The sequence below is a fragment of the Ochotona princeps genome, chromosome 19 (assembly GCF_030435755.1).
Source record: "Ochotona princeps isolate mOchPri1 chromosome 19, mOchPri1.hap1, whole genome shotgun sequence".
NCBI classification, from domain to species: domain Eukaryota; kingdom Metazoa; phylum Chordata; class Mammalia; order Lagomorpha; family Ochotonidae; genus Ochotona; species Ochotona princeps.
In genome coordinates this window covers 26,478,601-26,493,739 of record NC_080850.1, presented here as the reverse complement: position 1 = coordinate 26,493,739, position 15,139 = coordinate 26,478,601, and the positions used below count along the sequence as shown (strand labels likewise).

Genomic DNA, 15,139 nt, shown 5'->3' with positions numbered 1-15,139 from the left:
CAGAAAAAATAAACATTTTCAATCCTATTTTCCCACAAACTATTTGAAGTATACTTGTATTTCAAGGCCCTTGCTTTCATTTCTCCCTTTGGCTTTTCTCTTGGGTAGATCTACTGCATTCTGGGGCAAGCCATGAACATGTCAACTCCCTACCTGGGGTGGAGTGTCAGCAGCATAGTTCCCAGTGGGTCGAGCCCTTGCTCCCAGCTCATGGAACTCTGAAGACACCCATACACTGAAGTGCTACTAATGTAGAGACACATCTATGTATAGGAACTTCTGCTCCCTGTCAGAGCATTGTATGTTCCTGCATGTCAGCAACTGACAGGTCAGAGTCTGATTTCTCAGTGTTGCTGTGTGCTCTCTGATGATCTCTCTGACGCAAAGAAAGTTCCTGCCCCACTTGGATGTGAGCAATCATGCAAGACTGGTCCGCGTAGATAAAGCTAACATTAGTTCCTCTTTTTTTTTTTTAAGATTTATTTGTTTGAAGGTCAGAGTTACAGAGGGGGAGAGGGAGAGACAGAGAGAGAGAGAGACCTTTCATATACTGGTTCACTCCCCAAATAGCCACAGTGGCCAGGGCAGGGCCAAGTTGATGTCAGGGAACTTTAGGTTCCATCTAAGTCTCCTACTCACATGCAGGAGTCCCATCACTCGTGCCTTCTACTACTTTCCCAGATATATTAGCAGGTAGCTAATCAGAGCAGGATCAGAGGTAGAGCACCTAGGACTCCAACTTATACTCTTACAGGATTCTGGCATTGCAGGAATTGAAGCAGCAGCTTAACCATAATGCCAGTCACAAACTAGCCCTTGTTCTTAACTTCCTTTTCCATCATGAGAAACTCAGTTCTCCCTGCTTCTTAGGGCTTAATAGTGCCTTTTGTAGCTGCATTTCTGTTATGTGTAAGAATATACCATTTCTGTGACCATTAACAGTTACATGTAAGAACATATAAGAGTGAACTCTTCTACATGTGCAGACTCCTTTTTTGTTTTTAAAGTCTTTGTATTTGGGATTTTTTTTTTCTCTTTCCAAGTGTTTTCTGTTTCCTATAATGGCTCTCCACTGCCACCCAGTCCCCTGTTGTATAATGCACCCTTTTATGCAATACTCCAAGGCAGCAGATGCCTGCTGAGTGTATTTAGCCATAGCATAGAATGTATGAAAACACCAGTTAAGATTTAAGAATCAGCAAGTGAGCTATTACCTGCAAAGACTGTAGTCCCTGCTCTGGCCCTGCTTGCTAGCAATGACCCCAACATGACCAGCTTCTGTTAACCACAGCTAAATCTCTGCCCCCAAGATGCCTGTTTTCTGATCCTGAAGGCATTCACTGGCTCAGGTCGTACCAAACATTTCTTAAGTTCCCATCTGTCCATCATACAGTTTCTTCACAGCACCCATATTCTTTTGGGTCTCTTCGTTGATGTGTCCTGTTGGTGGGAGGCAGACACTTCTGCCTTCCTCCTTCACTTGCTAACTCCATCCCCGCAGCCTCTGCCAATCTTGCACTTCCTCTGTGACTCTGAAACCTGAGCAAGGGCAGAGAGGCTGGGGGCGGAGTGAATGCCACTCGGGAGAAGAGTCCCAGCCATATCCTCTGCTCTCATCTTCCCCAGCTCCTGGAGCCTCCTTGGATCCTGGGCCTTCTCCTCTCCCTCCTGTCTTCCCAACAAACTCTCTTCTGCTCAACCATCCAGAGTATCACTCTTTCTTGTAGCCTTCAGTGGCACATATACCCACAATGGCTGTCTTTTTGGTGGAGAAAAGTAACAAATGGCTCTCTACTCATTTGCTTTTAACCCTAAACAGCCTATGTCAAGACTGTCAAGGTCCAAACTTTCTCCTCAGCAGGAGGTTACTGCCAGTGGCAAGCAGACTAGAGCTGTTGCTTATTGGGTTCCTTACAAGCCTGGACAAGTTCTTAAGGGTTAATAATCCAGATAAAGCAAAGGCTGTGGGAACCTACACCATGGAGCAAATGAGAAGCAACATCCACTCTTCTCACTGAAGCTCAGAGTGTCTTTCAAGCTCCCCATCTGGAAAAAAAGGGTCCTAATGTCTGCAGAGCTGGATGTCACAGTGATTAGCTAATGTATGTTATCAAAGTACTTTGATGTTGGAAGAAAATACTAAGTATGTGCCGAGCCTTCACCAAATGACATACAGGGACTCTGTGTTAAACAGACATGGGAGTTGCGATTTACAAGTTCCTGGACTCCAGCCCAGTGCTGGCTTCAGAAAAATGAGATCCATCTCAACCTAGAGTCAGGCAAAGAAGGGACCGTAATGATCAGGTTGGCTTGGGCCTAACTAGCTGCATTCTATCCTTGCTACTGCTACCACTGGAAACTATTTTTATAACCTGTCTTTCCCACTGCTAATCTACTTTCGGCATCCAACACCCTGAGGCCTCAGTTCAAAAGCCAGGAAGTTCCCTGTATCCATCCAGGGAAACCAGGGCTGGGGATTTCTCTCCACTACCCCCGCCTCCACTCTTCTTCACTAGCTGCACCAGCACAAGGACCAGAGGCAGACTGACCACGAAGGACGGAAGAGCCCTTGCTGCAGGCATGTTCCTAGAGCATCTGACTACATGTGTGAAGATGTCTTAGAAAATTTCATGAAAAATACACATGAGAAAACTATGCATACATTTTATTTATTTTTAAAGATTTATTTTTTTCTTTGACTTGAAGTCAATTACAGAGAGAGAGGGGAAGAGACAGAAACAAAGAGATCTTCCATCCACTCTTTCACTCCCCAAACAGCCACTATGGCTAGAGTCGGACTGGTTGAAAACCAGGAGCTTCCTCTGGATCTCTCACATGAGCCCAGGGGCCCAAGGCCTTGAGTCATTCTCGGTTTCTTCCCCAGAGCATAAACAGAGGGCTGGATCAGAAGTGGAGCAGCCGGCACACAAACCAGAGCCCATATGGGAGGCCAGGGCCATGAGTGGAGGATTAGCCTGATATGTCACCACATTGGCCCTAGATCTCAATTTCTGTGCCAAATAGACATGTTTTCATTCCATTTTTTTTTTTCATGAATCCTATGAAGTACTACAACGGCTTTACCTGTCTTCACACAAGACTGCCTCATTATTAAATTGCACATCCCACCACCCCTTTTTAATCAAAAGATGGAAAGAACAAAAGAAGAAAGATGATCCAAAGAAACATCTGGAGGTGTTGATGGGAAAAAAACCACATAGGCATCTCTATGCTAGGGCCTTGGCTGAGTTCACTGTTCCCATGGGAATCAGCAAAGGTTCCTTAATCAACAGAGTGACAGGGTGATTGATGGGCTGTTTGGTAGGAGATGTGATGTTGGGGTTGGATTGGTAAAACAGCGAGTAAAGCATGTAGCATGACAGCCACTCACCACGTAGTACAGGGAACCACAGGCTGGGAACAATGGCCAAAGGTTTGTTGTTTTATAAAGCCTTAATACTATTCTTGAAAATCACAATCCAAGGTTGAAGGTTTAGGGTCTTATTTGTAGGGTTTTCACTTTGTGTTAGGCAGAATGAAGAGTATTTCCTAATACCCAAATATGATCACTAGGTAGGTAGCTCAGTGGGAAAAACAAAGGGCCAGCATAGCCTGGTTTAAATACTCTGTCTGGTAGCTATTTTAGGTAGCAACTGTAAGATTCGGTAGTTTAGCCTAGAAAACAGTGGCATTTTAAGTACCCACCTCAAAAGGGTGATGCGGATAAAGTAACAAAATAGGAAAAGCTCTTGGTTGGTGCTGGGCGCAGTGTCTAGTATGCATTAGACAAAACGACTAGCATTGGTGCTGCAAAGTGTTACAGCAGCCATGCAACATCAAGTCATCAACAGTACATGCAGAACACAGAGCACAGAGAGAGCAAGTCATGTGTCTGCCTCCAAAAAGCTTGGAATCTAGTGAGGACATCTCAGAGTGACTCCACAAGATAAAACGAGCACATTTGAGATTTTGTGCTCAGAAGGCAGTACAGAAAGGACGTGGTATGAGGAGTGAATGGTGATGATAGGCAATCCCAGCTCTACCAGGGCCTCACTGTGAACCCCTCACTCTGCTCTCAGCACACCTGCGCAATTGCCAGGGTGGAGGCATGAAGGCCCACCTACATCTGTAGTTGGCAAAAAAAAGAGTGTGTATGAGTGGAAGAAGGGGAGAATCAATGGCATTTAGGATATGGTTGGGAAATTATGCTTTGCTGGTTTCTTTGTTTTAGATTGATTTGTTTGAAATGCAGACAACAAAATGAAGAGAGATCTTCCATCCACTGGTTCATTCCCCCAAAAGGCCACAATTGCTAGGACTAGGCCAGGGCGAAGCCATGAACTTCTGCCAGGTCTCTCGCATGGGTGAGCAGGGGCCCCTGCACTTGGGCCATCCTCCATTGCTTTCTCAGGTCACTAGCAGGAAGCTGGATCACAAGTAGAGCAACTGGGATTCAAACCAGTGCCCATATGAGATGCCAGAGCTGCAGGTGCCAGCTTAAACCCACTATAACATAATGCCAACCCCTTAAAGTAGTACTCTTAACATTTTTCTTTTTCTGTTTCTTTGCTTTTCAATGTCCAATACACAGCAAGACCTCTAGTTTCCCGGATTCCCGGAATCCTGGTCTCTACGCCACATGGACATTATCCACCTCTTCTGTGCCCTCGCAAGGCAGCGTTTCAGAAGGTGACCCCCGGCAGAGCCGACCCTTCAAGTCTGTCTTTGTGCCCACCGCTGTGGTCAGCCCTATAAGGAGCACAGCAGGCACAGGGATTTCAGGACAAGGGTCTCTTCGGAAAGGGCGGAGCAGCATGAGAAAGAGTAAGTGGTGGCAGAGAGGTACGTGCCTAGTGATAAGTGATGAGGGCTCCACCCCAGGCACAGACTGGGCTTTTCACACATAGGCCTCTACAGGGGGAGGGGGATCACAATTGCCAAATAATGAGCTGGCTTATTGTGTGAAGCCAGACAGCCCCAAGGTCATAGTCCTGGGTCCCTTCACGCAGGTTGAATGACAGATGACAACAGTCGCGAGTGTCCTTGGTATTGAGAACACATCCAAGGCTCACTGGCCTGGCTGGTTCCCACTGCAGCAGAGCAGCCAAGGTACTTGCTGAGTCTGTGCTGCTCAAACAGCACTCCATGGAATCCCACAGGAGAAACAGGGGAGGTAGGGAAGCGGGGATGGACAGTTTCAGGGCACAGGAGGTGAGTAGAAAATAAAAATTAAGAGAGTTGTCAACAAAGACGATTCCCAGTGTTAGGTAAAAATGCAAGAGCACAGAATGTACAAAATCAGTCTCCCTCACAGCCTTCACCCCAAGGCCCAAGTCCTCTTCCACAGACAAGTAAACACACACAGCCCTGTTGTTACCTCTCTGACACCCACAATGCACCCACAGCAACAGACAGACCCTTTGTCTTAAGCACCATGTTTTTACACTTCTTAACAACTTGAACAGCTAGAGACAATAAACCTTTACATCTTTGTACAAGACAGTAAGCCAAACCCAATATGCACTGAGATAAACTGGACTTTGCAATTTCTTAGAATTTTAATAAAGGTTTAAATGTGGCAGTTCAGGAGGACTAACTGTTGTAGAAGAGTGACAAATGGGACAATGGACCATTAAGAGAAAGAAAGAAAATGTCATAGCTCCACCACGTCCCGGAGTTTTTATTTGACGATCTGCATGGCTGCCAGTCTCACAACTCCAGCCCCTTTTTCCTACCCAACCTGTCTGCCTCCTGCAACTTCCTGCACCCTCTTCTGCTTGCCCAATCACTCTCCAATTTACAACGTATCCCTCTGCAGTCACTCTGGCAGCTTACACACCCCTTCAGTCTTTAGTTTTCTTCTCTATAAAACGAAACTAAAAACAACATTCCCTTCCCGCGCATTTGCTACACGGGTTTAATCAAATACTGTGAAAGGCTGACGGCGCAGTGCCTAGCACAGGGGAAGCCCTCAAGGAGCAGTAGCTTCCTCTGATGGTGTTGTTTCATTAGCATTATCATTGCTACTATAGCTCAAAAAAACCTATCTTGAGTTCATATAGACTGTGAATGAGCTTGGGAGTCACAATATTCGCAGTCTAGACCACGTAGGAGTGCAGAGAACCTCTTCCCATGGGGGTTTGTCACACTCTCCTTAATACACTCCCTCCATCTCTCCCTCTGCATGAATCTTCACTGGTCTGGTGCTTTGCTTGCATTGCATGCACCTGCTATAAGAAAGCATTCACTGTGTTGGGAGTTAGGAATCCACATGCTAAACAGGTAAGACATGAAACCAATTTTTCACACACTCCTCAGAGCCCAAAGACATGCCTGTCTGGTGCTGCTGTGGCCTGCTAAGTCCCCAAGGCTTCCTCCTCCACCTTTTCCCAAGGTGAAGCTGGACCAGCCATGAGTCTCCCCAGTGCAAAGAGAAATGACAGGAGAACTGACCATGGACACCTCACAGGGCTGTCAGTGCAAAACCAAATGTCTAAACTGAAAGGTCAGCTTTGTGGAAATGGTGGTGGGCTTGCTGGTGGCAGCTGAGAACGCGTACTGTGGTTAGAGAGTGATCTGCTCTTTATGCTCACACCCAGCCCGACGCAGTCACAGTGCACAGAGTGCAGAACATGGCTGGTTCAGGCCCCCTGCGCTGAGCACAGACAACTCTGGAGCATCAGAAAGGACCAACATCTCAGTCCTGGACCTCAGTAATGGCTCTCTGCATGCTGGGAGACCATTTTGGAGAAATGGGCTGCAGTGCATCTAAGAAGCATTTCCCTCCAGGGCAAAACCAAATCCTGGTTCTCCAGGTCACCTGCAGGGCAACGGTTGCCTGTCTTTCAGAGAATTGGAGGAAAGGAAAGGGTTTCTTTTTGCTAAGTGAAATCCATCTCAATGATAAACAGAAGCAAAAAGGATGAGTTCATGAAGGATCAAAATCAAGGTCGGAGTAGGGTATGCTGCCCTTGACCCAGAAATGATGACAGCAGTTGACAAGCAAGGGTGCTTACCATATTGCAGGCGCTGTACCAGAACCTTATACACATCGTAACATGCCGTCCTTCCCACAGCCTCCTGACAACCTCTCATTACCACCAGCTCACAAATTAGAGGTGGGGGGGGTGGTGATATGACATGTTCATCCCAGCTCCGGGGGAGGAAGTCTGATTGCAGACGCTGTGTCATGAGATACACAGCCCCAACACCACAATACGCTTCCCAAATGATCCATTGGGTGTCCCGTTTGTACAGCATGTGTACTCTCTGCTCCTTCCACTCGTCTTCCCTTTCTGCCACCAGCACGCGCCTGCAGCTGTCATCACAGCTTCCCACAGCAAGCAGAGGCTCTGAACCTCCCTGCCCACTCTTTCCCTCCTCCCTCTCATTGTCCCAGCTCTCCCAGGTTTCTCCATTTCTGTCTGTCTTTGGCTTTCATTTCCTCTCTTGAGTTTGGCTGCTTTTCTCTCTACTTCTTACTGAAAAGCTGTCTCTCTTCTTACTGAAAACTCTGTCTCTGAAAGAGTGATAGGGGTGTGTGCATGTATGTGTGTGTGAGAGAGAGAGAGACAGAGAGAGCAAGAGAGAGGAGGCAGTATTATCTTCTTGCCATACCCGTACCCCCCATCCACACAACGTTCAGCTAGCCAGTTATTTGCAGCCAGCATCAGCAAACAGCACTAAAAATAGAATTAGGTCACCTCTCAAAGATCCCGAGAGAACGTGACTGAAGTCAAATTAGGAAAACATTGAACTCTCACGGGCTGCCAGGGCACTGCTTCGCCAGCCCCGCCTAGACCTCTGTCTGCCACCCGGCTGCTGACATTTTTGTCCTCTTGTCCCCCAGATGGATCCCTACAGAGGCCTGCTCAGTCTGGGGTTCCCACAGTTGTGGTGGGCTCCCTCAGGCGCAGCCCCACCGTGGTGGTACAACCGCAGCAGCTCCAGTTCTATCAGCCGCAGGGAGTCCCCTCCACCCCTTCAGCAGTGCCAGAGATGGGACCCAAGTCCACTCCTGTCGGGGAGCCTGGCCTCACAGGCATCAGCAGAGGCAGCGACAGCAGGGTTCACTCAGCAGCTAGCTCCCTCATCATGGAAGGCAAGGAGGTTCCCGTCAAGAGTGAGCCTCTGTCGAAACCGCCTGCATCTGCCCCGCCATCAATCCTGGTGAAACCAGAAAACTCAAGAAATGGCATCGAGAAGGTAGGAGGGGGTTCGGTCGCCTGACTCTGCATGATGTCCCAGCCCCCTGAGACTTCAGTGTTGGTGGAAAAAGCATCAAAACAGCAGCCTCAATTGAACCTTCACACGCATCTCCACATGCACACATCCGTCCTCCCTAGACACATGACTGACTCTCCATTATGCTTTCCGTGCATACTACAGGAAGTAGAGTTTTCACATCAGACACATCTTGATTTGAATTCCAGCTCAGTTGCTTGCAGCCTGAGCCACTTCAACCAGCTCCCTTCACCCCTCAGAGACTTTTTTTTTTGCCTAATTTGTTAAATGGGGCTAAGAATAGTAATGGACATACAAGACTGAGGTGGAGATTACATGAAAAGATGTATCAAGTGTTTACATAGGGTTTGAGACATAATTATTCATTGTATAAAAGAAACAACTAAGACTTCTAGGTCCCACGTCTCTCTTTTGGGAACATAAGAGCTTTGAATATCCGTGAAGAAGCAGAGATGGTGGAAAGGAAGATACTCATTGTCCCCTTTTAGTTTATTAAACACAACTAACATCACGATTACCTTCACCATCACCACCATCACAAGCATTGCTATTTCCATCATCACACCACTAGCTCCTGCCCCACCACTGCCAGCAGCGGGACTGCCACTACTCCATTACCACCAACAACTACCACCATCAACTACCACCATCATCACCATCACTACCATCACACCATTACTTCCGTCACCACTGTTATTACTCCCATTATCATCATCACACTAACAGCACTATCACCAACAAAACCACTACCGGCATCATGACCACAATCCCAGTCACAAACGCCCAGAGGATGTGGGTTCCTCTTTGATAAGGATTTACTAAATACTAACAACCTGATAGACCCTGTGCCAAAAACTTCACATGCCATCTCATTAGTCCTAACAATGCCTGATGCCAGCATTATTTTCTTCTTCATTTTAAAATGAGGAGATGGAGGCTCAGGGCTCTAATGAACATCACCCAAAGCCACAGAGCTGACACACATTAACATCACCCAAAGCCATAGAGCTGACACACATTAACATCACCCAAAGCCATAGAGCTGACACACATGAACATCACCCAAAGCCATAGAGCTGACACACATGAACATCACCCAAAGCCATAGAGCTGACACATTAACATCACCCAAAGCCATAGAGCTGACACACATGAACATCACCCAAAGCCATAGAGCTGACACACATGAACATCACCCAAAGCCATAGAGTTGACACACATGAACATCACCCAAAGCCATAGAGCTGACATAGATACAAAAATTCATGCTCATACTGCTAAACCATAAACTGTAGAGAAAGGCATCTGGAAATTAGCTTACTTGTACAAATGCTGGAAGTTCTTAGTCCATATCATATACAAACCAAAGGGTTCCAGGCCCCAGCTGCCATTTCTCTGAGCTTTTAAAGTACTTAATGAATGCTCAGACCTCAACTAGAAATCGGCAGGGTGAATATGTATGCATAAACGTGGGTCCTCAGTGAGGGACACAAGGATGTGTTCATGGAGAAAATAGTCATTCTTCAGTAGTATCACAGAACACTTCATTCAGGCCTAAGACAGGGATTGGCCACGGCAGGAAGCCATGCATTGCTTAACAATTGGCAACTTTCTGAGAAATATGTCATCAGGTGACTTCATCTTTGTGCAGACATCAGAGCATGTACTTATGCAGAGCAAGACAGCGATGCTCTCCCTAAGTCACGCAGGCTTATGGGACCATGCTCATGTAGCTGGTCCATGGTTAACTGAAACACTTAGGCAGCACAGAACTGTACCTCCAGGCAGCAGGCTGGAAGAGGAAGAAGAGAAGATGATCACCCAGCAAGGATCTATTCCTTGGCTCCTGTCCATCCAACATTGCCAGGATGGGACACTGGCCTACATGACCAGATCCTTGATTTTCATACGCTAACCCTTCAATTTTTAGGCACTGGCAAGTAAATCAAACCCTTTAGCATTCTGTATGCTACATTCCAGTCTGCAAACTGCTCTGAGGATTTAAAAGGCCATTAGAGAATTCTCTAAATGAAATCACAGGAGGCGGTCTCAATGAACACACAGGCCTTGGGATAAGCCTTCATGGCTGGCAGAGAGAAGATGAGTTTATATTTTCTAGAAAGGGTCTTACTCTCTCCATAGGTAAGTTCCTCCCCAGTTTCCTGAATAATTGCTCATCATTCCTCAGTTCTCAGTTTAAGTATCTCTGCCTCGGGGAGGGCCCCCTGGACCTCCCCACCTCAGCTGGAGTTGGACAGTCCCCCTCATCCTCCCTTATCAATCACTTGTAGTCACTGTCAGGGCAGCTTTGCTCATTCTTTGGATTCACAGCGCCTCACAGCATGTGATGCTTAGTAGACACTCATACCAGACACAAATATTTGCTGAATAAACATACAATGTGGCATTTCAAGTGGGGACACATATAAAGAAAAGGTGCCATGCACGTCCCAGATGGGGGGAAACACGCCCACTTCCCCCCACCCCACCCCACTGCCTACCCAACTCACCTGCGTTCCTTCATTGTCCTTTCTCTTGCAGCAAGTCAAAACCGTGAGATTTCAGAACTACAGCCCTCCTCCCACCAAACATTACACCTCCCAACCCACCTCCAGCAAGCCTGAACAGCCAGCTACCCTTAAGGGGACCCAGCTTGAAGCAGCCTCCTCGGGCCCGGAAATGACCGTCCTATTCGCCCATCGAAGCGGCTGCCACTCAGGCCAACAAACAGACCTCCGGAGAAAGCCACCATTTGGCAAGGCCGTGACCCTAGTGCCCACGCAGACCATGTTTCCCAGCAAATGAAATCTACAGGTGGCCTTTTCCTAGACCCCAAAAAGGTGAATTGCATTTAAATACAGTCTGCCTCCACAGGGGGTGTCCTGCCAGTCTTTGGGGTCTTGGGAATGGTCCTCATGCTGCTTCTTTTACCAGACCACTCCTCCACCCCGTGACAGGAAAGGTACCAGCAGGAATTCCTGCCCTTGGTGGGAGGGCAGATCTGCTGATCCTCCAAATATAAGGACTTGGTACAAGAAGGTCCACTCGGACTAAACAGAGAGGGCACTTGGCTCTGCAGCCTCTTGTCCCTTGTCCTCTATGCAGAGCTGCTAAGGCAGCCTACAGGGACGTGAGCCAGAAGCATGACCATGGCAGGAGGGTTGTCATTGCTGCTTTGACCTTATCGCCCTATCAGAAGAGCTTCTGTCATCTTCTGGGGCCTGACCATCACCCTGTTTTCCTCCAGAGTCACCATCCTGATTGCCAAGGGAGAATCTCCTGGCTGGGGATACAGTACATAGCTGGAATTTTCTCAGAACTAAAGCTAAAGCAGGCAACTTGTCACAGGCAGCTTGTCCAGTTGCTCTAGACAAGAAGGTCAGAGAGGAGGTTGGCCACACCAAGTATCAACCAATGCTGCAAGCTTCCCTATCTGTTTTCCCATGTATCATTCTACAAAATAAACAGGCAGGACTCCTACAGGTGCAAGGGGCCACGGAGGGTATTACAGACAATGAATTCACCCTTCCCCTAGCACACAGGGCATGCTTAGAAACAACCTGGGCTGGGGTTTGAGTTTAAGATCTGTTTGTCCAGCATCTTCTTTATTTTCTCTGGCCCTCTTCTCACCGGGGACAGACCTGTTGTTTTACTGATGGGGCAACAGTATCCAAAGCTGCAGGGGAAAGTACTTCCTAAGGAAGAAGCTGCCATAAAAGAGGCTTGATAAGGAAGATTATAGAAGAAAATAAGGAAAGTAAAAGGGAAACTGAAAAAACTATGAAAGGCCTGAGCATCAGAGGGAAGATAGGAGATTAAACAAAGCATCAGTCAAGAAGGCAAAGGTAGCAGGCCGGGAGGGGACAACCTTGTCATTCCTGGCAGGTGGGAAAAGAAAACAGGGCCTGTAACGGAGATGAGGGCAAAACGAAACGACTGCACCAAGGGGACAAGAAGAAAAGAAACAGCCAGGCAGAGCCACATAAGCATCCGGGGGACCCAAGGCCATGTTATAAGGCAACCCATTAATCCTCATTACACTTACTTGTTGGGATTTAACATTTACCGCATGCCCATCAATGAGAACATGCGGACTCATCAAAATAAAGCAAAGTTTAATTAGGTCTTTCCCCTCAACAGTTAAGGTGCTGGGATTCAGAACACACATCTTTTTACATACCTACCCACACAGTTGGCAAACTGAATTGTTCACAGACTTTTCTAGTCCTTAATAAAAGCATCATCTTGCTGGGGAATAGTGTACATGTGTCGGACTTTTGGTGTGGGACAGCCAATATGGATGCGTGTTATTCTAGCATTTCTAAAAGATTACTTGTTTATTTCTATTCCTCCAAACCGGCCAGGCCAACTCCATGCCCCATGAATATCAGTAGGATGGATAATCCATATGGAAAATGGAATAAAGTCACAATTATGGGAAAGTGTTGAATGAACTGTCAAAATCTGAGTACCTTAGCCTTTTTACCCACAAAGCACTCACAGTGAGTTTAGCAGTCTACACTCAGTGTGGCAGAGAAAGGACAGGATGAGCAAACCAAATACACCTCAGTAGCAATGGTTCCCGCTCCTTTTTAAACTTTGTTGGCTAACAACAGGTAGCTGAGCGTAATGGAGACAGCAATCAAGTCTTCCAGATGACACTGAAAAGGCTTCCCATCTTCCACTCTCTCTGAGAGAACCTATCTGAGCAAAGTAAATAAATCCAAGACTTGCCACCCCACCCTTTGATGCCCATCCAGCCTCTTCACCCATGGGTAGCAGCAGATTCATTTCTTTCTACATCACATCTAATTTATGTAGAGTTTCATCAGAGTTGGAAAGGATGCCTCCAAGTCAAAGCTGACTTCACTAGCACCTTCAACTCACTTATTCTACCAGCATGCTAGGCACAGCAATGAGGACAATGGACACAGCCTTTCCCATCACTTCAACCATAACATTATAGAGCAAGTGTAACTGTCCCCATTCCAGAGTCAAGAAAATCAAGGCTTGGAGGCTAACCACCAGATACTGCCCAAGACAGGAGGTGGACTCGAGCTCTCTGACTTCAAACCCCACTGTAGGACTGTGCTGCATGAACCAAAAGACCATTCTTGACTTCAGTACACTGCCTCCAGACTGCCAAGAAGCAACATAGCACAGTTTTGTTGCAAATGCTTGGTACAGTCTGGTTTCAGATATGAAATACCCAGCAAGATCTAGCGTGTGCAAACCAAGTTCAAATCCACATTTACTGTTTTCTGGCGCTCTAATGCCACACAAATTAGTCTCTGGCATTTTCACCTTATTTCCTTAAATAGGAGTGGTAACAGTGCCAACCTCACTCGCTACTGTGAGGATTAGCTGAGATAATAGTATAGAGTTGCTAAATGTCAGCATTAAGTAAGCATTTAACACTTGCTAGGCTTGGATGCTTTCAAGAAAACAGGCCACTGCAATTTCCCAGGACCGTGGTGGTAAAAATAAGACCCATACAGCTTATTCTCAGAGTCAATATATTCTAATTTATAAATGACTCGTGGGAGATGAGTACTTCAATAAGGTAGAAAGTTTTAACAACTGGTCTTTACATGTGGCAATCAACTAGCGAAGTCGCTCAGATATCCCTAGTAGAATGGCTGTCCCTTAGGGCCTAGAAATCCACCCTGCTGGGGCTGCACACCTCAGCCAAAACTCAGGTAGTCCTTCTGAAAGGTTGCACTGTGTCCCTGGTCCCACCCTGGCACCTGCTTGTTGGGAAGACTCTGAGGGTGGTACTGGACTAGAAGAAGCAGAGGAACAACCAAGGGGCCAAGGCTGCAGATGGGCTCGAAGAACCCCCATGGAGCAAGGGTCCCATCAAGCGGCTCTGGGATTCTCTCTGAGGACCTCTTTCCTTCCCATCTGTGGGACCAGCCTCATCTTGTCCACCCTTCATGCCTCCCATAGGTAGGCTTTGCAACAGGAAGAAAGTAAAGCAGTGCCCCACCTGGGACTGGTGAGACACAGGGGCGCAGGGACTCAGTACCTGTTCGCAGGCTTCTCACGTCTCTGCAGATCTATCCGCAGCAACCCTGGGGAGCTGGAGCAGGATCTAGGTGGCTTCAATGAAGAAGACGTGCACCTTCACTTTGCCATGGCGCCACTGACTTCACTCACATGGCTGTGGCTGAATTCAGCATTTTCCCCTCGCGGCTTTGTGCAGGCCTCCCATCTCTCCTTGAGTCATCATCAACCTGTCCACAGTCCAACCTTAATCCTTAGAGGTCAACAGATACTAGATGCTCAGTCCTCGCCAGTGCAATGAACCTGGCCCGAGTCCTAGTTCAGCCATCAAGCTCCCAAAGTGTTTCCGAAGCATGTGAAGTGTGAGGATCTCAGCCACCTGTCCCATAGTGTAGCCCAGAGCTGACATTCAGCTCTGACACTCGGCAGGAATGTGGCCACTGTAGGTTGGTAGCATACTGAAACAGATCTGTTCAGAGGAGTCAATAGCAGATACTCTGAGCTCTTGAGGTGTCTCCTCCTCCCACACCTTGACCCTTCTCCCAGGTTCTCCCATCACTCTATCATTCAGCAACTAAAAGGCATGACCTAGGGCACAGCTGAAACCTCTCGTAATCGAGCCCACTTTACTTTGATTGGCAAGTGTCTCTGGTTGCTAAACGTCTTAACTGTTGCCCTTCAGTACAGAATAGCCCTGGAGAGGCCACTCTGAGGCTAAGAGCATGGCTGGCGAGTCTGGGTCTTTTCTCAACCCCATGCTGGCCACTGTCCAGCCTTTGACAATCACCTTGGCTACGTATTATGTTCTCAACCAGAGCAAAGACAAAATGTTCCCAGGAGGCCCTCTGCCCACATATCTACACTTTAACAAACAGAAAGCAGCAGAGAT

At 47.3% G+C, this 15,139-nt stretch overlaps 2 protein-coding genes across 3 annotated transcripts in view; one reads left to right on the top strand and one right to left on the bottom strand.

Moving 5' to 3' along the window:
- Positions 1-11,254, top strand: part of SH3RF2 (SH3 domain containing ring finger 2) — a 108,847-nt gene extending 97,593 nt beyond the window's left edge. The window contains exons 7-9 of one of the 2 annotated variants that reach the window (XM_058677378.1): positions 4,592-4,842; positions 7,850-8,205; positions 10,786-11,254. In XM_058677378.1, coding sequence (XP_058533361.1) covers positions 4,592-4,842; positions 7,850-8,205; positions 10,786-11,049 — 871 coding nt within the window. In that variant the 3' untranslated portion in view covers positions 11,050-11,254. The remainder of the gene's footprint in view (positions 1-4,591; positions 4,843-7,849; positions 8,206-10,785) is intronic. The other variant, XM_004586519.4, reaches the window with a different exon arrangement.
- A 3,152-nt stretch (positions 11,255-14,406) lies between these two features.
- Positions 14,407-15,139, bottom strand: part of PLAC8L1 (PLAC8 like 1) — a 37,959-nt gene continuing 37,226 nt past the window's right edge. The window contains exon 4 of the mRNA XM_058677279.1: positions 14,407-14,719. Coding sequence (XP_058533262.1) covers positions 14,660-14,719 — 60 coding nt within the window. The 3' untranslated portion in view covers positions 14,407-14,659. The remainder of the gene's footprint in view (positions 14,720-15,139) is intronic.